Source organism: Drosophila ananassae, chromosome XL (genome assembly GCF_017639315.1).
Source record: "Drosophila ananassae strain 14024-0371.13 chromosome XL, ASM1763931v2, whole genome shotgun sequence".
Classification (NCBI taxonomy): domain Eukaryota; kingdom Metazoa; phylum Arthropoda; class Insecta; order Diptera; family Drosophilidae; genus Drosophila; species Drosophila ananassae.
Genome location: NC_057931.1, coordinates 7,102,383 through 7,124,987, shown reverse-complemented (window position 1 = coordinate 7,124,987; position 22,605 = coordinate 7,102,383). Strand labels below are relative to the sequence as shown.

The 22,605-nt window shown below is 47.3% G+C and overlaps 1 protein-coding gene across 4 annotated transcripts in view; it reads left to right on the top strand.

The window, feature by feature from the left end:
* LOC6502149 (teneurin-a) overlaps positions 1-22,014 on the top strand; it is a 210,452-nt gene extending 188,438 nt beyond the window's left edge. For all 4 annotated transcript variants that reach the window (XM_014904464.3, XM_044717075.1, XM_001966084.4 and 1 more), the window contains 6 exons: positions 649-768; positions 4,581-4,748; positions 4,819-5,011; positions 5,525-6,909; positions 9,027-9,589; positions 14,100-22,014. In XM_014904464.3, the coding sequence (XP_014759950.2) occupies positions 649-768; positions 4,581-4,748; positions 4,819-5,011; positions 5,525-6,909; positions 9,027-9,589; positions 14,100-17,950 (6,280 nt within the window). In that variant the 3' untranslated portion in view covers positions 17,951-22,014. The remainder of the gene's footprint in view (positions 1-648; positions 769-4,580; positions 4,749-4,818; positions 5,012-5,524; positions 6,910-9,026; positions 9,590-14,099) is intronic.
* The last annotated feature ends 591 nt before the right edge of the window (positions 22,015-22,605 follow it).

Sequence of the window (22,605 nt, the reverse complement as noted above, 5' to 3'; positions counted from 1 at the left end):
GCAAACACTCTCAGACAGGGACACACTCTCTGAGATACAGATACAGGTGCAGGTGCGGGTGCAGCTGTAGATACTACTCTGATACCGATACCACAGATACAAAAGTAGAGAAGAATTCCTGGCCACGGCGACACTATCTCTCATCCCATCTCATGCTCCCTCTGTCTCCATTTCTACATAATCCACACCCTATACTCCCTATATATACATCTCTATATAATATATATTTTATGAATCTTAGACCTATACATATAATGCATTTGACAAAAACAACTCCAGTTACAACTACAAAACGAAACATATAGCTATCTAGTGTACTATTATATAATATTTCTTCAGATTTGTGCATACTATACGTTTTTATTATTCATTCGGTTTGTCCTTTAGATCGCAGCCCGAGTGCTGCGATAGTAATCGAGTAATCGAGTCGCTTTTCAGTTCTCCCATCTCCATCAAATACAACAAAGACCAACATACAGAATACAAAAGCTCAATGTTTTCATCACCTTTTCAAACCGTATGATTTCGACCACAAACCTAAATTAGAAAGAAAACAGAATCCGAAACCAAAATGCTATATGAATGCCATGTCACTAACAATACTCTTTCTATTTTTTGCGCCTCCACCAATAATAAATAACAAAACAGTCGCGTATCCGTGATGAGGGGCCAGGTGATCACTCCCCAGGGCCTGGGCATCGTTGGAATTCGAGTCTCCGTGGACCGTGATTCGCGATTTGGATTTACGCTGACCCGTCAAGGAGGATGGTGAGTACTAATTAGTTTTCTAATACTTTTTAAGGTTAGGAATATCAAAAAATATCGATATAATATCGATTGGGGATCTAACTCAGGCTTGAAACTTGCCATAACAGACGCCTAACAGACTCTTAACAGAGGTCTAACAGTCTCTTTAGAGTCTCGAGTTCAACCCCAAGCAAAGAAATATTTTTTTTTTGCCAAAAATCTATAAAAAGGTCCTCCTTTTGAGGCTCCACTGTAAGACGCGTATGCACACAATATATTTTCTACATTTTCTGGGCAAATGCAAATTACTTACGTATGGATGAGTTCGGAGAGTCGAGCGTAACTTTTTCCGTTGATTAAATTCAGCTGATGGAATCCGCTGATGGCCAGAAGCACTGCCAAGCGGCCAAAGTACAAAAAAAAATATAAAGAAAGCAAGGAAAAAGGTGAATCTTCATGCTCCCATGCTCCATGTCGGAGCAAGTTATCATATTTTTAATTAAATCTTTTGCTTTGATGTCGGCGAAAAGTTCTTGGGGCTGTCCTCAAGTTTACACAAGTGGTTAGCATAATTAGAGCAGAAGTGCGTTTCGTCCTTTCGTCCTGTCGTCCTGTCGCCCAGGACCTGTGGCTGGCCACATCGACCGCAATATTTCGACAACGATTGGCTTTCAACGGATGGGAGTACAGAGTGTGGGGTATTAGTTTCAATTATTTGACATTTTATTCGAATTGCTTTTTAAGCTGAATGGCAAGGAGAGATGTCCTTTGGTCCTTTTGCTCCTTTTTGGGAGCAAAAGAAAAGGTTGTGCAGTATTTTCTCTAATTGAGCCCATCAAAGATGCATAGACAAAATATTTTCTCAACTGTAAAAGGACATTTGCGATGCAGCAGTTGTAGCACTACTCCAAGAGAACTCCTGCCACTGATGTCCTGCTGTCCTGATGTCCTGGAACGCAAAAGATGCCCAACAATCCAATATATCTAATATAAATATTTTTGCAGTTGTTTTTCTTTCTGTAAAAAGGATTTCCGTTTGCTGCCATCAGCAACATTGTTTGCTGTCCTTGTTGTTTTGGCATTTTCTTTTAGCCCAGATTTTTCCCAACCAACTAGGGAAAGTGTGTGTGTGTGTGTGTGTGGAAGTGGGAGTGTGTGTCTCTGTGTGTGTGTTTGTGTATCCTGGCCAATTTAAATAAACATTTCGCACCCGACTTTGTCTGATTTTATTATGGGCAAGCGCAGCGTGCAAACAAAATCTGTGCTTCTGCATCAGACGGACGGAGAACTCCGACTGTCTGATGATTATTTGTGTTTACTTTTCCACACAGGACTACATACATATAGAGAGGATATAAAGGACACACTCTCTCATCCAACCCAACCCAACCCAACCCTCTCCCAATGCCTTTGTTTATTTCAATCTCGCTTTGGCAAATATTAAGGTATGCCAGGATAAATTCTCTCTGTGATTACAGTTTTCTACTTTCACCTTTCCCTCCTCCCCGGCCGTGGCCATAATTTCTCATTAGGCCAATGGCCAATGGCCGAGTAAGCGACTCGCTCTCACCAATCGCCCAAATATGTCCTGTCCAGGACCTGCTTCTTATTTATGTATTTTTATTATGACAACTTTGTTGTTATTTATCTTGGGGGTTTCCCTTCTTCCACATTTCTTCTCTTCTTGTTTATTTTTTTCTCCTTTTTTTCCTGAAGGACTTTAAACCTGTCCCTGTGTGTGTCCTGTGTGTGTCCTGTGTCCTGGCCTTGTTATTTTTTTATGCTTGTGTGTGTTAGCCCGCAATAATTCCTGTTTATGTTCGCATTATTTTTGGCCTCTTTTTCTGATACAGTCTAGAAAATGGTTTAAACTTAAACTTAAATTGTAAATCTTACTGTTTTTTAAATTATTTAATTTATTTTTTAAGTTAGTACTTATTTTTTAAGGAAAAAAGGCAGGGAAGTTATGTCCTTTTCTGCTCTTGAAGTTGCAGATGTTGCGTTGGAAGAACTTTTCCATTTTTCGGCCCAGTAAGCAACAGTGTGTTGTTATCCTTTTCAAAAACCCCCACCCCCACCCCTCTCACACACACACACTCTCACACATATGTGTCCTTGTACAGGATTTTATGGTTTTTTATTTATAATGTTTATTTCAATTCTTGGCTTTTATTACTCGGACTTGCTTCTTGTTGCTCCTTTTCGGGCTGGCGCTTAATTTTTCCCCCAGACTTTCTTCTTCCTCGTCCTTTTTCGTCCTGCCTGCCTGCCATCCCCACCCCACCCACTCCCCCTGACATGCATTGTAGTTGTCATAGTAATAAAGGTAATAAAAGTCATTATATTGTGCTGCAGGGGATTATTGTTGGCATTTTTTATTGCATAAGTATTATTAGAGCTTGGCCGCCGAAACGTATGTCTCCATGTGTCTGTGTGTGAGTGTGTGAGTGTGTCCTTTTCCGCTAAATGGTTGGGAAAAAAAGAGCCACCCAACCAACCACCCACAACCACTAAGAACCACCCACTCGGCTGGCTTTCCCTCCGGTCAGGCTCATAAAATCCAATTCAATTACAAATGAATGAATGCAATGCCATGGCATTGTGTACACTGAGAAAAATAGTTTTGATCTTAATAGTTAGACTACTATTCTGTGGAATGTGTAGAGAGTAGACTCTTGATTTCGCTCAGTGTAGACATGCATGTGCCATAAAAGCCGCCACAACAAGCCACACCAGCGGGCAGCATCGGCGGAAAAATACTAAAATTAAATTAGCAAAAATTGTAACAAATGTTACAAACAAACAGAAAAACCAACAAATTCTTCTATTTTTGTATTTTGTATTTTTTTATTTTGGATTTTGTATTTTGTTTGGTGATGCCACTTTATGAGATTTTTAATGAAATGCATCCTTGTTTATGGACATGTTTATGGGAGAGGCTTTGGTGGCTTTGTTTACGAGCCCATTCCATTGAATGTTGTGCCATTTAGGGCGAATATTTAGTGTTCAGTGTTTGAAAATATTCTATATTTAAGATATATTTATTTAACTATATCCTGGGGAGGAAGCGATGGAGCAGCATCCTAGTGCTCTCCAGCACGCTCACAAAACACAATTAAAAATCGCATTAATTAAATATTTCAAAAGCAAAAGTTTTCCGCCATTTCTTGGCTTGGCTCTGGGAGGTCCTGGTCCTGGGGTCCTGGTCCTCTATCTCTATCCTGTTGCTAGGTTGTTGTTTTTATTTCTCCGTTTGGCCTTTTGTTTTCCCAACATCTTCTGCTTCTTCTGTTGGCCAAAGTAGAACTTTCTGCAACTTTTCCTCCAAGCCGTAGCTGCAATGCGAATTTTCTCTTGTAATAAAGACGATGGCAGTGGCAGTGGCAGTGGCAGTGGGGGGGGTCTCGCAATCGCCATCATTATATTTAATGCGGCTAACGTATGACTGGGAGTGGGCGGTGGAGGGGGGGCTGTTTTTAACTTATGCTCTACGATCCTGGCTTAAACCATCCACCATCCCTCACCGCCTCAAAACGAAGGCCAGACCAGAATCTAAAGTTTTTCAATTTCCCACAAACAATCGAGGCATTATCTGAGAGGAATGTGTTCACGTCCTGCCCCACCTTGCTGGGGAATCGGAATTAGAAATTAAAAGTACAAGGACTAGATAGGACCACCCCCTATCCCCTATCCAGGGCAGGCAATAAGAACTTACCGCCAAGTTCATTAAAATATTAATTTGCATGTTTGCCCTGAAAGTTGGGCACTAATTTCGTATTCCGTTTCATATTTGATGGCTGACGCATCTCCTTATCCTTATCCTTGTTCTTTAGGTTCGATGTCCTGGTAAACGGTGGCGGAGCGGTGACCTTGCAGTTCCAGCGCTCGCCCTTCCGACCCCTCACCCGCACCGTCTTCGTGCCCTGGAACAGGATCGTGGTCCTGCCGCCAGTTCAGATGCAGCTCAGCGACGACGATGAGACCACCAGCAGGAACATCAAGTGAGTATAAAAAGGATACTATTGAAATACTAATCCCTAATCCTTGATCCTTAATCTCAAATACTTCCAGGGTGGCACCTTTGAACCCCGCTCTGACGTTCCTCAACTCGATCCACTACCACACCGCCGACGAGGCCAACGACGCCAGCAAGGTCTGCATGGATCACGACCACGAGAAGCTCCGGCCCCAGCTGATCAGCACCTGGATGCCCAACGGCGTGGGCGCCATGCCCGGCAAGCGGGTCATCTTTGCGGAGACCCAGGTGGGTAGCATCCTTCCCCATCCTTCCCTCTTTTCTGGCCCGAAACGCCAGTCCTAATTAGCAGCTCGGCTGGCAGCAGCTGCTGGACGCAGCAGCGCACTTTTAATTAATTTAAAGTTTGCCTTAATGACATTATAACTTTGCATCCTGGGCCGGGCAAGGGCCAAGGCAGAGGGAGGAGGCAGGAGGGAGGAGAAAGAGCGAGGGCAGGTTGCCAGGACATTAATTCAGGCGGAGAAAGAAATCTCGCCTGGGAAGCGTAATGCGTTTAATTGCAGCACTCGAACCTGTCCAGCTGCGGTCACCGGCAGACACTTTTCCGCCTCCGCCTTCGCTCCTCCTTGCCTTTGTCCCCCATCCTTGCTAGTATCCTTTAGGGTCGGGGCTAGTCCATTTCTCATTACGACCCCGAGACCCTAATGTAATGTCTGGCCCGAGGATGGGTTAGAAAATATGACTTGAAAGCTCTTAACCAGAGACCCTTTTTCTTCCTTCTTCTCCTGCCACCCACAGATTGTCCAGGAATCCATCCAGATCCCCGGCTCGGACCTCCACCTCACCTACCAGTCGTCGCAGGCCAGCGGCTACCTGAGCATCGTGAGGATGCGTCTGACGGCGGACACCATTCCGGCCACCCTCACCCACGTCCACGTGGGCGTCGAGATCGAGGGGGCGCTGCACGTGAAGACGTACGAGGCGGACCCCAGTCTGGTGCACACGTTCGCGTGGAACAAGCGGAACGTCTACCGGCAGAAGGTGTACGGCGTGACGGTGGCCAGGATCTCGGTGGGCTACCAGCACAGCACCTGCCAGTCGCCGGTGTGGATCGCCCAGACCGCCAAGCTGCAGGGCTACGACGTGGACATATCGGACATCGGGGGCTGGGGACTGGACATCCACCACCACTACAACTTCCACGAGGGCATCCTGCAGAAGGGCGACGGCAGCACGCTCCACATGAAGGAGTATCCGCGCACCGTCAAGGTGGTGATGGGCACTGGCCTGCAGCGCCCGCTCACCTGTCCGGACTACTGCAACGGCGTGGCCAAGGACGCCAAGCTGCTAACCCCCATCGCCCTGGCCACCGGCCCCGACGGCAGCCTCTACGTGGGCGACTTCAACCTGGTGCGCCGCATCACACCCGACGGCAAGGTCTTCACCATCCTCCAGCTGAGCGCCACCCAGGTGTCCTACCAGTACTACCTGGCAGTCTCGCCCGCCGACGGCCATCTCTACATCTCCGACCCGGAGCGCCACCAGATCCTGCGACTGCTGCGCCTCGAGAAGGTCAAGGATCCGAGCATCAACAGTGACCCAGTGGTGGGCAGTGGCCAGCGTTGCATTCCCGGGGATGAGGGCAACTGCGGAGACGGCGGCCCGGCACTCCTCGCCCGCCTGTCCCACCCCAAGGGCCTGGCCATCGCCGCCGACCGGACCATGTACATCGCCGACGGCACCAACATCCGGGCAGTGGACCCGAAGGGAGTGATCCACACGCTGATCGGCCACCATGGCCACCACAACCACTGGAGCCCGGCGCCCTGCAGCGGCACTCTGATGGCCAACCAGGCCCAGCTGCAGTGGCCCACCGGCCTGGCGCTGAGTCCCCTGGACGGCTCCCTGCACTTCATCGACGACCGGCTGGTGCTGCGACTCACCTCGGACATGAAGATCCGGGTGGTGGCCGGCACACCGCTGCACTGCAGCAATGGAGGACAGGACGGCCGGGTGAACAAGACCGGAACGGACAACGTCCTGGGCACTGTCCTGGCGATGGCCTTCTCGCCGTTCGGTGACCTCTACATCGCGGACAGCGACTCGCGGCGAATCAATTCGATTCGTGTGGTGGACACGGCCGGAAATATGCGTTACTTTGCCGGAAAGCAGGAGGGCACAGGGTGAGTACTGGAGGGTTGAAAAATAATCATATACTCGCTCCACTGTCCGCTCCAGAGAGGGAGATGTCTGTGCGCGATATGTCTTTCCATGGAGAGCTATACGAGTTGGAACTTCAATCCAACGTCCAAATAGCTCCTCTAGCTGGCCCATAATTGTGGGTTGGAGTGCTCCGGCTTTTGTCGAGTTATCAAAGTGCACAGAATGTAAATAATTCGCCAGCAGAGCATAGCTCGGTGTGTGTAGTGTGTGTGGTGTGTGGCGGATGGTATGTGGTCGGAATACCCGACTATTGCATTCTTAGTTGTTTTATGCCCGCAAATATTGACTGGCTACTGGGTCAACATGGCAGGGAATTTGGTCAGGAGGCCGCTGGCCAGAAACCGAATAGAGCGGAACTGGCAGAAGGGATGGACACTGGGAGGGGACACTGCTCGACTCCACTTCCCGGACTTGTTTATGCGCATACTTGACCCAATTAAGTGAGCTCTGGGCTATTTGCATATTGCCGAACGACGATATCAGCCAATTTTTCAAAATGTCTACCGAAAAACGACACTGGGGATAGCATAACCGAAAGGGACGGCAAATAGTCCGATAGAAAGAGAGGGCCGATAGAGAGTGGGGCATAAATAATAAAAATTCAGCAAGAGAAGCACAAAATTGCCAATGCACCAAAACGGCCATAAATGTCAGGCCAACTAGGCAATACCCCCCAGAGTATCGCTCTCTTTCCCTCCTTGGACATGCCTCTCTTTCGCACTTTTTCCATTGTCCACAACCATGTTTCTCTCATGGATGTGTGTGTGTATCTGTGTGTGTGTGTGTCAACTTTATTCGACTTTATTAACCCATTTTGAAGGCATCGGAAAACGGTGACCAGAAATTAATTGGAATTCTCACATTGGGGAATTTCATTGTCTGATTTTTCATGGCCCCCTCCCAGTATATACCCCCTATATGTATTATATACACACACACACACACGTATATACCCCTTCTGGTACATGGGAGTTTTGTGTTCCAGTGGCACTAGAGCCATTTGCATTTTGTGCATTGATTAAATCGGGGCGGGAAGAGGGTGACCAGTCCAGTGGATGAACTTAAAGTCCAGCAGGAAGTGGAGAAATATAGGAAATAGTATTCTCCAGTGTTGGTTAGCCTTGGAAAGTAATAGTTTACCACACTAGTGTTGTAAAGTAACAAGTGAAACGGGATTTAAATGAGACTTGGCAGCACTTTCCCATAATTCTACTCGAAAGCCATGTATTTAAATGTAAAAGTGTTGCACAACACTCATAACTTAACTAGTGCTGCAAAGCAACTATTCATAAACCTGCTTTAAATATCACTTACCAACACTAAACCAATTAATTCACATCGTTGAGTGGCAGAGGAATTAAAAATAAAGAAAAGTGGTAGGAATGGAAGGACTCTAGACTGAATATTTGGACTCACCGGTGATTTTAGCAAATAGAATTTCTGCTCGAAGGACCACGGACCAGGGGTCATGTGAATGCCGTCAGGTGCCAGCCGGGCGGGGGCAAGGCGGAGCTACTGTGATGCCTTCAAGTGGGCGTGGCCGGCAGACGTGGCAAAGTAATTAGCGGCCGTCGCGCCACAGACAGAAACTATAAATCAACTTTTCACTCTCTTTTCTCCATCTTTTTTTTCCCCCCGTAAAGTAGAGGGAGGACAGGACGACCATCAAAGGGTTAAAGGTGGGAGGGAGGTCCGTGTCTGTTGCGTGGGCGTGGCAGTGATAAGCGGCGCCCGTGGCTCGGTTCACTTTAGACTGTTTATCGAACAAACAATGTCATCATAAATATGCGTCCCAAGCAGAAGACCAAGCAGGGCATAGGCTGGCGCGAAAGGGTTAAGATACGAGTGGACAGGGAAGGGTTAAGGGTGTGGACTGGCTAGATTAGAAAGGATATGAAGGGATACGGGTGCTTTAATTTATCAAGAGAGCACAGGACCGAGCCATTTGGACTAAAATACGAGATATTATCCTTTATTGGAAAGAAGTCCTTAAAACTTAAATATTAAATATTACATATTTCTTAAATATTGTTAAAAATTGTCTTAAAAATTGTTAAATTATTTCTATAAATTGCAGATCCCAGACGTGCGAATGTGCCATCGGCGGTGGCAGCAACGGCAGCTCCGCCAGTGTCGGCCATGTCGCCGGTGGCGCCTACTCCACCACCGTGAATCCGACGCGAAATAATGGCGGCACCACGCCCACCACCCCCTCGGGCGGAAACGGAAGCGGAAACGGAAATGGCAGCGGTTCGTCGGCAACTTCGGGCGCCTCCGCTAGCAACAGCAACGGCAACGGCGGGGGTGCCTCTGGCGGCAGTGGTGCGTGCATCTGTGCCGGCGGCATTGGCGTCTCGACCGGATCCGGTTCGATCTCCGGCAATGGAGCGGGCGGCACCCTGGCCAGCATCGTCGGCGGCGGCGGTCTGATGTCCACCGGACCCACCACCACCACCACTGTGCTGTTGGGCGCCAAGACGACGGCGTCGGGCATCGGTGGGGGCGGCGGCGGTGCAGCGACCTTGAACGATGACGGTACTCTGAGTAATGCGGAGACCCTGCTCTCCTCGAATGCCCGATTCCAGGCTATATCGGCCATAGCAGTGGCCCAGGATGGTGTCATCAATGTGGCAGATCAGGGTGAGTTTTTATTTTATTTTTTAAATATTTATGATATAAGGATCTATTATGATAGTGGTTTTAAGAGAGGGGGAGGCTTGTTGATGAAATTTAAGATGAAGGATCTAAAAAGGACTATATAGTGTGGTCTGAGAATAAAATTCAAACTGATCTGAAATAGTTTTAAGGAAAAAGAAGGAACCTGCATCCCATAGTCCTTGTTGTCTTCAAATATGATGTAATGTTCTATTATGATAGTCTTGTTGATTAAAAATATGATAAAGGACCTTCAAAGGACTATATATTATGGCCTGAGAACAAAATCTGAGAACTGATCTGAAATGGTTTGAAGGAAAAAGAGTCTTAGGGAGGACCTGCACTTATCCCATAGCCCTTGCTGTTGCGGCAACTGTCATCTGATATAGGAAATTTGTCATCTTCCTACTTGCCACACTCCCACACACTTGTAGTAGACCCATATCCTTTGGGTGAGTGTGTGTCCTGTGTGTGTGTGTGTTTCTTTTGTCCACAACTACACACACACACAGCCACCAAGAGCAGCTGGAATACAATTGCATGGAAAATGGAACATTTCCTTTGGCAAATTTTCTTCAGCTGGCACTTGTTCCCTTTCTTTTCTTTCTTCTAGCTTCTTCTCCTCTCTTTCATCTGGCACTCCTTGGGCCTTGGGCCGCAACAATGCCAACGAATAACGGGTGGAGGGTGGGGCAAAAAGAAAATAGAAAATGTTAACTGAAGGGGATGAGGAGGAGGAGAACAGTAACCGGAAGTAGAATTTCAACATATTGCAAGAAACACATACAGAGAGAGAGAGAACCACACCAGGACCCACCAGGATACTGAAATACAGTTATAATAATGACAGAATTGTTGTTGTAATTGGCCATTATGGCGGTCGGGGCAGAGAGAAAGAGAGAGAGAGGAGAAAAAAAGAGGAAAAGCGAAACCAATTTCCGTTACAATTCGAATGAGGACAAATTAGGAAGTACTCTCGTCCTGCCACATACTATGGGATGTACCGAAAGGTACCCCCACCCACCCCCCCAGGTATTCCCCAGGTAACTGGAAGGAAAACACAAAACAAAATGGCCGCCAATAAATTGTCGAAAGGAACAAAATAGGGGGGGGGAGTCGCTGTTATAAAAGCGAAAAAGCTCAGAAAGCACGGAAGGTATAAATTTGAGTGCATTAGTGGAGCGTAATTTGATAAGACCAGAAACGTAATTAATAAATTTCCACAAGGATACAGAAAAGGTGGAACAGGAGTAGGTTTAGGGGAAGAGAGTGACTACCCCCCTTTTGCCGAAAAATGGACAAAAGGGTGGATCTCATCATCATCATCATCATCATCATCGGCCGGGAAGTTGCTGTGGAAATTAATGAAAAGGCCGGGCCCAGAGATGAAGCCGTGGAAAGCAAATCAATGGCTATAATTAATCAAGTTTTAGTCCGTGATGGTGGTGGTGGTGGTGTGGGTGGTGCGGTGGTGCGGTGGTGCACACGTGTGAGTGATTGCTCCATGTACGTGTGTGTTGGTGTGAAAAGCGAAAAAGTGAAAATCAATCTTATTACCTACGCGGCATCCAATTGGCAAAACTTTGCTCGTCCTTCTCGTCCTGTACGGCCACCCACTGGCTGCCAGGAATAAAAAAAAAACCCATCACCCCTTTCCGAAAACATTAATCAACCGAAGGAGCAAGGGATAGGGAGTCCTTGTACAGTATGTGTGGGTGAGAGCAGACAGGACTTGAGATACAAATGTACGAATTTTAGATCCTTTTTGCCTCCAAAACGTAAATAAGCTTCATTAGCAGCTCTGGCACCTTAAGTGGCCTTCGTCCTTGGTCCTTCAGCGAACAGAGAGAGAGAGAGAGTGTGTGTGTGAAATATTATTGCATTAATTGTATTGCCAGGATAACTGAGAGAAGGATAAAAGTATTAATAAAGTTTTGGGTGGGGAATAGAGTGGATTTCCTCTTCCAGAAGACTTTCCTTGCAATTCTATTTGAAAAGGATATGTTGTGCAAACCTAGCTACTCCCTCGGAGAAAAATACTATCAAAACTCTTAAAAAATATCCTTAATTGAGGTCCTTAAACCTTAAATCAAAAATATAATCCCCAGGAGCCATAGTCTCTCCCTCGACATTTTTCCGCCCATCGATATCAATTTGGCCAACGATTTGGACATATGCCAGCTAGCCATGACGACTGTTTAAAACGCAGGACTCGGGACAATTGCAGGACCTCCCCCCCACCGCAGTCTAGGAGTGTAGAGGGTGGTGGAGGCCTGATGGAGGAGCAAACATTCGGCGACACAATGGCAACAACCCTTTGCACTGGGCACAAACAAGTTGTTCAGTTTATGGGGTCATTACCATTACATTACATTACAACTCACCCACACACACATACATGGGACATAGGAGGTAGGGTGGAGGGGGCATAGGTCGACGGGTGGGCGAGTCTAGTGGGTGGCAACCACCTCCTCCTCCTCCTGCCGAGCGTCACACATTTATTGCATTGAAATTCGCTCAATCGCTGGCCTGGCGCTCTGCCAATTCGAATCCAATGCCAATGGCCCGGCTTACAACTGGGAAACCCAACTGGCTACACTGACAGAAATCAATGATAATTATACTTGAGAGCAATACATCAGACACATGGGCAGTTTGCTCAGTGTATCGGCGAAACCCCGAAACCAAAATGCTCCTCTAAAATGAGACCATAATGGCTTACGCTCCAGCTGCAGAGAAATGTGGGCGTTCGTTCGGTCATGTGTCTCCGGGATGGCAGCATCCCTCGTCCTGTGTGTCCCATGTCCCAGTCGCAGGACCCAGGTCCTAGGTCCTAGGGTAAATGAACTGTAACGCAATCAAATCAACACTGCCCGCACCGCAAGCCAAACAGCCAAAACAGCAATACCGAATCCCAGAAAAGGCAAAGGCGGGAGCTGGAGCCAGGAGCCAGGAGCAGGAAAAGCAATAAGAATAACCCACAATGTATTTAATATTTTTATTGTGATATGTGAGTCGGGGAGACCGACTGGCACATAATTCGCAATCAGCGGTGAATTGTTGCATACAATAATTGCGAGGAATTGATGTTTATGGGGTTGGATTTTGGGGAACTGGGGGAGTGGGAGGCTCTGGAGTAGTGTTTCCAGATGATAATTGTAGACTAACAAGGTCATAGGGCATACTTCATAGTATCTTTGAAGATATCCTATCTTTTACTTCATCAGATACTTGAGGGATAAGTCATATTCTTCTTAAAACTATGGAGTTTCTCTACAAAGAGACTTCTAAAGGACAAGGGGACATACATACTTCCTACCCTCCTAGTAGATCCCCCAGTTCTTCCATCACACTTCTTCTCTCCAAAAACCTTACTGCAAACAAGAAAAATAATAAACTCCCCGGACGTGGTTATTTATCATAAAAAGTATATACCATTTTTGGTTGTAGTTCTTCTGCGGAGAAGTTTCGTGTGCGGCACTTCTTGTCGTAGTTTCCAGCTTGCCAGCAACGATGTAAAGTTAATGTGCTCTTGAGATCCATTCCTGGCCCACTTAGTTTCTTAGACAAAACGTTGTCATCATTCCCAGTCCTCCCAGAGTGCCCAGTCCGTAGACCATCCATCCCAGTCCATCCCTTTCCCATTGCTTGTTTGGAATGCAAAGCCATCCTGGGGATGAGAAACCGGCAAGTGAGACGGAAGGCAAGCAAATTTATGCAAATCCAAAGCGATTTTCAACACTAACTAAAATGAAACGCTTCTCTGGTTCTGGTTCTGTCTCTAGCTATGGCTCTGGTCCTGTCTCTGGACGTGGACGTGGACGCGTCCTGGGAGGTGCTGAAGCAAATTGCACAAAAATACTTAAGACAGTCGCCCGGAAAACATGCCCACACCATTTTGTATTTGTGCATTTGCAGTGATTCATTCAGTAGCACGGAGCAGGGAGCAGGGAACAGGGAGTAGGGAGTCCTGCAAGGACTCTGCAGGAGGGAGGATGGCCCACTGCCGAGCAGTAAAAACAAACAGCTGCAGGAACTTGGCGTTTAGCTTAAGCAAATGATCAACAAACCCCGAAAATGGACAGTGGCAGTGGCGGAACTCCTCCTCCTCGAATTCAGATTCAGATGCAGATGCAGATTCAGATTAAGAGCGACTGGGGCCATAAAGGAAGTGCGAATAAATTTGATGACCAGTTAAAAGGAATTGAGTCCAAGAAGCAGCCAACAAGGAACAAGGAGCAGGGACTAAATGAGTCAATTATCCGGGCACTAGGACTAGTATAGTGGGCGGAGGGGGTCCTTGGCTGCAACTTTTTTTACGGCCCAGAGCCCAGAGCCCAGAGCCCGGGGTGTAATCAAAAGCCAACAAAAAAGTGCGGCCATAAGGAGCGAAATCACTTGATAAGCTCCAGGTGCACACTCCGGGGAATGTCCTTCGGCTTTATCGACTTCTTTACAGGCTAAACCCCCCTTTATTTTCTTTTCTCTCCCGCAGGATCCCTGCATGTCCTGGCATTGGAACACTACCTGCCGTCGCACGACGAGAACGGCGAGTTCCACATTCCGTTCCCGCCGTCCAGCGAGATCTACGTCTTCAACCGATACGGCCAGCATGTGGCCACCAAGGACCTGACCTCCGGCAAGACCCGCTACTCCTTCCTCTACTCGAAGAACACCAGCTTCGGACGACTGTCGACGGTGACGGACGCCTCCGGCAACAAGATCCAGTTCCTGCGCGACTACAGCAACGTGGTCAGCTCCATCGAGAACACGCAGGACCACAAGTCCGAGATCCAGATCAACGGCATCGGCATCATGACCAAGCTGAGCGAGAAGGGTCGCCAGGAGATCGAGCTGGACTACGACAGCAACACCGGGCTGCTCAACTCCCGGTCCTCCGGCGGCGAGACGTACATCTACCAGTACGACGAGTTCGGACGGGTGACCGGCATGATTCTGCCGAGCGGCGAGATCGTAAGGATCACCTCACAGCTGGCGGACAGTCAGGGCCTGACCGTCTACGTCCACGCCTCCGTGGAGTCCTTGTTCTCGCGGGAGCGCATCTCCGGCGAGGCCAACGAGCTGCTCGTCCTGGGCGGCGTCCGTTCCACCTTCCTGAAGCGTGGCCAGGCCCATGCCGACGCCGAGCTGAAGGCCAACAACACCCTAGTGATCCACGGCGACAACGGCGTGGTGGTGGAATCATCCGCAGTTGCCCGCCACCCCCTGCTGGAGGCCGCTCTGCCCGTCGAGGCCGAGATGCTGGCCATGTGGTCGCACCAGAGCGTCACCATGGGCGAGGGCCTGACCAACTCCATGTACTCCGTCTACAGTCTGGTGGGCGATGTGAGGAACCCGCAGCAGACCCTCAACCGGGAGATCTGGGTGAACCAGTCGCGGGTGATCGGCGTGGAGTTCGACCAGTTCACCAACCGGGAGACCTTCTATGACGCCCGCCGCACCCCCATCCTTATCGTGGCCTACGACCAGTCCGGCCTGCCCAAGAGCTACTACCCCACCAACGGCTATCCGGTCAACATCACCTACGACCGCTTCAACCGGGTCGAGGGCTGGGCCTGGGGCCCCGCCGAGCTCAAGTACAGCTACGACCGGCACGGCCTCCTCTCGGAGATCACCTCGCAGCAGGACGGCATCGTCTCCTTCGTCTACAACGACTGGAACCTGGTCTCCGAAATCGGGCTGGCCAGCCAGCGGAAGTTCGTCCTGCAGTACGACGACGCCGGCGGTCTGAGGCACGTGGTCCTGCCCTCGGGCACGCGGCACAGCTTCAGCATGCAGACCTCCATCGGGTTCATCCGGTGCACCTACACCCCGCCGGGCAGCACCCGGGCCTACCTGCAGCACTACAGCCATGCCGGAGCCCTGCTCCAGACCATCTTGCCCGGAGACGGAGCCCGGATCGTGTATCGTTATAATGCCGCCGGCCAGCTGACAGAGGTGGTCCACGGGGACGGACGCAGCGAGTTCCAGTACAACGAGGCCACCGGAATGCCGAGCACCGTGTCGCACACGGAGCGGGAGCTGGAGTACCGCTGGGACTTCGAGTACTCCGCCGGACTGCTGTCCGAGGAGCGGATCGACTACGTGGCCAAGACGGGCCTGAGCAACGCCAAGTTCAGCTACGAGTACGACTCCCAGCTGCGGGTGGTGGCCCTGCAGGGCAGGATCGGCGGTCAGAGCCTGCCGTCGCAGGCCTTCGCCTACGATCCGCGGACCGGACGGCCCAGCCTGATCGGCCAGTTCCGGTTCTCGCAGCCGGCCCAGAACCAGACGCAGCTGCACGACGGCACCGCCAGCTTCACCCGGACCGTGGACGGTCGCTTCCAGACACAGCGCATGGCGCTGGCCATCCACCGGCTGGAGGTGTTCCGCATGGAGTTCTCCTACGGCGTGCACGGCCGGATATCGCAGACGAGGACCTACACGAGGAACATGGCGGTGAACAGCTACACGAACGTGAAGAACTACACCTGGGACTGTGACGGGCAGCTGGTGGGCGTGGAGGCCCAGGAGCCGTGGGGCTTCCGGTACGACGACAACGGCAACCTGCTCTCCCTCACCTACCGCGGCAACACCATCCCCATGGAGTACAACGCCCAGGACCGGATCGTGAAGTTCGGCGAGGGGCAGTACAAGTACGATGCCCGCGGCCTGGTGGCCCAGAACGCCCGGGAGGAGCGCTTCCACTACAACACCCAGGGTCTGCTGGTGAGGGCCTCCAAGCGGGGTCGCTTCGACGTGAGGTACTACTACGACCATCTGAAGCGCCTGACCACCCGGAAGGACAACTTCGGCAACGTGACCCAGTTCTTCTACACCAACCAGCAGCGCCCCTACGAGGTCAGCCAGATCTACTCGCCGCGGGACGGGAAGCTGATGTCCCTGACCTACGACGACGTGGGTCATCTCATCTACGCGCAGGTGTACCGGCACAAGTACTACGTGGCCACCGACCAGAGCGGCACGCCCCTGATGCTCTTCAACCAGTACGGCGAGGGCATCCGCGAGATCATGCGCTCGCCCTTCGGCCACATCGTCTACGACTCCAACCCGTACCTGTATCTGCCCATCGACTTCTGCGGCGGCATCCTCGACCAGGTGACCACCCTGGTGCACATGGGCGATGGTCGGGTCTACGACCCGCTGATCGGCCAGTGGATGTCGCCCGACTGGCAGCGCGTGGCGGAGCGGATCATCACCCCGACGCGCCTCCATCTCTACCGGTTCAACGGCAACGATCCCATCAACGTGGGCCACGAGCGGCACTACCCGGAGGACTTTGCCGCCTGGATGAAGACGCTGGGCTACAACGTGGGCAACCTGGTGCCCCAGCTGGCCAGGAATCTGTGGCAGCCGCCGGCTCTGTGGGGCCGTCCACCCTCCAACCCCGTGGCTCTGAACCTGCGACGTCCCTTCGACAACATACCCACCATGGCGGTGGAGAGCGGCTTCCTGGCACACCTCAACATCCGCCGGATGTCCGACTTCGAGCAGCTGTCGGCGCCACCCAGGTCGGCGCTCAAGTGCGACGTAATGGACCCATCGCCGCGATCTATTGGCTCGGACACGGAACCGCCGTTCGGCAAGGGCATTGTGGTGTCCCGCACCGCCGACGGCCAGGCGATCGTGTCCAGTGTGCCAGCGGCCAATGCCATCTACCGGGACGTCTACACGAGTGTCTTCAATCGGTCCAAGCTGCTGCCCTTCACGTTCGTGGTGCACAACGCCCAGCAGGACTCGTTCTTCTTCGTGAAGGAGGACGCCTGGCGCGCCACCGAGGACCGGCAGCAGCTGAAGCGGCTCCAGGGCCAGGTGAACACCACCTTCCACGAGATCACCCGCGAGAGTCCGGTGAGCGGCTCGGGCAGTCAGTCTGGTTCCAGTGGCTCGTCCTCCTCCTCCTCGTCCTCGGGCGGCGCCTCGTCGGGCGGCAACTACCTGGACGTAAAGATCCATGGGGCGCACGCGATCATCAACCTGCGGTACGGCACCACCGTGGCCAAGGAGCAGCAGCGCCTGATGCACCACGCCAAGCTGACGGCTGTGCGGAAGGCGTGGCACCGCGAGAAGGAGGCGCTGCGCAGCGGCCTCACCACCGCCCTGGAGTGGAGCCAGCAGGAGAGCGACGAGATCCTGAAGCAGAGCTACGCCAACAACTACGAGGGTGAGTACATCCACGACGTGGCCCTGTATCCGGAGCTGGCGGAGGATCCCTACAACATCAAGTTCGTGAAGAAGAAGGGCGCCACCGGCGGTGCGGCGGGAGTGCCCAATTCTCGCCGACGGCGAAGATCCGCCGACTCGTCCGACTCCTCCGACTGTTAGCTCGCTCGGAAGAAGGAGCCTGCGAGGCGAGAGCCCCCAACTATAAATGTCATGTGAGGAAGTGAAAAGTGAAACCGAAGAACCGGAGACATAATTATTTATATTTATACATACATATAGGTATATATATATACTCGTATATATATATATATATAGTGCATAAATCTATGTTATCGAACCAGTTTTTTGATGTCAAGGAACATTATATATATACACGTATACATAATATTTTTTTTTTATTGTTAGCTACTAGAGAATATAGAAGGATAGTGAAGAAAGGACGAAGGAGGATGGTGGAAGGAGGAAGTGACATGCCAACATAATCCCATGTAGCTGCATGTACGTGTATATGTGTGTGTGTGTGTGTCGTCGGCTAAGGATACAGATACAGATACAGATACAACCGCACGGATACAACAGTTATAGATATACAGAATATAATGGATAGCATAGTGTAGTAGTCATATGGAGCATAATACCATACTTACCGACATATGTACATGCATACTCACCACAATAAGGGGGGGGGCAGGGGCTACCTAGGGGGGAGGGGGAGACCATTAGGCAAAGGGGGGACGATCTGAGGGATGTATCTTTTTTTCGTGGTACTCGAGCTTTTTGAGACTGGCATAGTTTTAAACAAAAAAACACAAACAACTGGCGACTGGCGACTGGCGACTGGCGACTGGCGACTGACGAACTGACGAACTGACCCTCTTGAGGAGCCGATCCTGAAGGATCCACCGATGAGTGTACATATACGAGGCAGAGGCAGAGGCAGAGGCGGGGGAGGGACGGCTCCGAGACCAAAACACACACATACAAGTTACACTAAACAACCAGTTCTGGGGTTGTGGGAGATTTTTGCTTAGCGAAAGCTTTCTCTCATTTGCTTTGCACAGTGTCAGCTTCGAAAAAATTCATTCTGCAAAAAAAAAATAAAGAAAATTAAGGAAAACAATTAACAGAATTAAGAAGAGAAGGATTAACCTAATTATTAAATTAAAAACGGAACAAAAATCTAGCTGCTAGGCAAAAAGTGTTTTTTTTTTATTACATTATATAAATGGATATAAATAAATATATATATATACATATATACAAGAAACATTAATTGACAAAACACACACACATATTTATAGAGAGAAACCTATAGCTGTAATGTCCTGATAGATAAGTTTAAGTTTTTTGTCCTACTTAATTAATTAATTTATTCATAACTATTGTTCGTGGCCGAGGCAAGGGTAACCAGTAACCAGTAACCAGACGATAAAAAAAAAAAAAAACGATATATATCGAAGAGTCGTATTAAATCGAATTAATTTTAATGATACGTATTAATGCTATTATTGTATTGTGAAGAATTGTGAAATGTTTTGTTATTATTTGTATGTCTGCTTTTTCGACACAACCCCCAAGCTCAATGCGGCCCCCAAAACTCACTCTCAAATAAAGCTTAACTGAAAAAAAATACACAATAAAAAAACCAGTATTAAAAACCGAAAAAAAAACACAAACAATCGGAAAACGAAACAGAAATTGTGGAAAAAATGGAGCGGAAACCGAATAGATGATATGATTTCAGCTGGGAAACCTTGAAACTCGAATTAACAAAATTGTTTCCGTCCAATTGAAATCGCCATTGCCAGCAAACTAGATTGAGATTGGGATATATCGATTGACATATCGATATCGAGGGGTTCTATCGAGAAAATCGTTTCCAGACTAATTAGAGATGCCAATTTAAGTCGAATTATTTGAGAAAAATTATCAATTCGCTTCGCTTGTCGCACAACAAAATCCTAAATGACAAAATACATTTTTGCTACAGCTCTCGAATTTCAATTGTTTTCCATGAATTGGTGCTTATCGAATTTATTGCCACAACTATAATTGTAGGTCCTATAGTTGGGAAGAAGTGTAAGTGGGTGTATCCTTGTGTTTCCTTGCCTCCTAGAAGTTAAGCCAACAAATGCTAAAAACAAACAAAAAACGTAGTGAAAAGGAAAACAAAAAGATTGCTGAATTAGTTGCGAACAAAAAGCAAGAAAACGAAATTTTATAAAAATTACCAACCCAAGACCAGACCACAAGAAAAACGAGGCCAAAAAAAAAGCGATCGATCGGGCTATAAAATGGAGGAGCAAGTTAATACTGAACTCAATGAAAAATACTGAAAATAAGAAAATACTAAACAAAAAATACGAGCCAGCCAGCCAGCCAAGTAGAACGCAGCTTAGAGCAAGCGAGTGTCCGTATGAGTGTCCGCTTACGAGAGGGTGTCCGTGTGAGATGAAGCGTTATATCAAAATATGAGAGGCGAGTGCGGAATATCTGTGTATATACTAAGGCTAATCAAGGTAAACTAGTGTTATATCGTATATAGCACCATGCATCGTAATCTACATAGATATTATATATGATACGGACAAAAAAAAAAAACCTAAAAACTAAAATTAAAATTAAACAATTTAATAATAATAATACAGACATTTTTTTGTGCTTTTTTTTCTTCATCGTTGTCGCGCCTAACTAGATGTAAAATAAACGAGACAAACTATTGGATAATATGCATAAATATATATGGATATATGAGTGTATATGTGTACGATTAGTGCTATGTAGATGTACGATGTACGATGTGTGCGGGGTACCACTGTACTTTCCGCTCGAATTTCTCCCATCTGGTTTTTGATTCGTTTCCGTTTCCGTTTCGTTGATTGGCAAACCAAAACAATTCGAAAAAGAGCAGGAGTCAGTTACCTATTAGATTTGGCAAAAATGAATACAAAAATAAAAAAAAAAACAAAATGAAACTGCTTCAAAAGCAAAAAAAAAAAAATAAAATAAAATAAAAATAAAATAAATAAATGGCACACTAAAAATTAATATTATAAACTAGAGCATACTATGAAAATGGCTTGAAATGGATTAAAAACCTAAAGAAACCAAATGAAATTAAGAAGAGCAAGCAGCAAGAAATATTTATATGTACATAACTGGATGAAAGCTAGTATTTTAGTGTATTTATGTTAGAGCTACACCAACTTCATCTTCGAAAACGTCTAAACAGCTAATGGTATAGTCGATAAAGGAGGAGCATCGTGTTGGGAAAGGATGATGGAATATTTAGCAAATAAAGAAACAGGGAAACAATTGAGATAAATTAACATTTAAACGTTTTGCACACCACAGACAGAATAAATACCACAAGCTAAGCCACTGGAACAGAACCACACTCGAACACACAAACAGAAACAGACATTAAACACTTACAGATACAATATACAAGATACAAGATACAAAATACTAAATACTAGAAATACAAAAATACAGAAAAGCACTCGAACAGCAAAGCAAACAACAAAATTTAGCAACAACAAGAATTTATGAGATATAATAAACAACTAAACAAAAACACAAGGTAAATGGTAAATGGTAAATGGTAAATGGAAAATAAACCAACCAAGAGGCAGCAAGAGTTGAAATACTTAAAATATAAAAAAAAATAATGAACAAAAATTATATTTATTAGACAAAATAGCAGTGGGCCGCCTCGCCCCCAAGAATCTGTAGTATATCGAACTATGTAATTCACAAAATAGTAAATAAACCGAGGCAAAATATTGTAGGGAAAATTCAAACTAAAACCTAAACAAAAAAAAACCAAAATCGATAACGATAACGAGAAATCGAAAGCGAGAAGCCTAACATTTTTTTTTTGTCTGTGTAAGCTTAGTGGAGGACGAAGGACAGTCGGGGGTGGAGCGTTGTGGGGTGTAAAAGGGTTGAGGGGTGGGTGGCAGTTGGTAAGTGGGCGTGTCTGCTCCGATAACACCTACTGTCCTGCCCTGCCCCGCCACTCCACGCCACGCCACGCCCATCCATAATGGCTGAAGCAAAACGATAACCGATAACCCAAAATCCCATTCATCACCTAGATCCCCTAGGCATATGCATATATATATATAAATATATATCTAACGGTAAATGAACAATTATATATGGCATTATATTACCAACAGCAAGAAAAACAAAATAAAATGAAAAAAACAGTAAAAAAATGACATAACGATTACGATAATTATTGCAATAATGATAATGATATACCATATATGTAATAATTTCAGCGCGAAACGAGAATATTTTAAGCGTATTAAGTTGAACTATATTAAAAAGTATATATATACAAAATATATATATAAAGAAAGAAAACAAAAAATGCGAAAAGCTATAAAAATAAACCAAAACAAAAGAATAAGAAAACCACACACACAACACAACTTCTGAGGATATCAAGGGTCTAAGAATAAATAAAAACTAATGAATTAATTAAAAATAAATAAATGAATATGAAAACTAAATGTGAAAAAATATCAAAGTCTTTTTATTTCAAAATGGAAAGTGCTGGTGGGGTTTCTTTATTTCAGAATTTTCAGGATGGCTTTTCGAAATAGATTTGAAATGTTTTCAGAAAACAGAGTTTAAAAGGTAAAGTAGCAAAGGTAAAGTTTAAACCTATTATACTTTATTTTAAATGGTATATGAGTTTTAAAGTTTAAATTTTAAAAGAATCGTTGAAAAAATATTAGAAATTTCATGAAATCTTTTCGAATGAAATAGTATTCAAGTAACAGACCAGAATCTCAATTAAC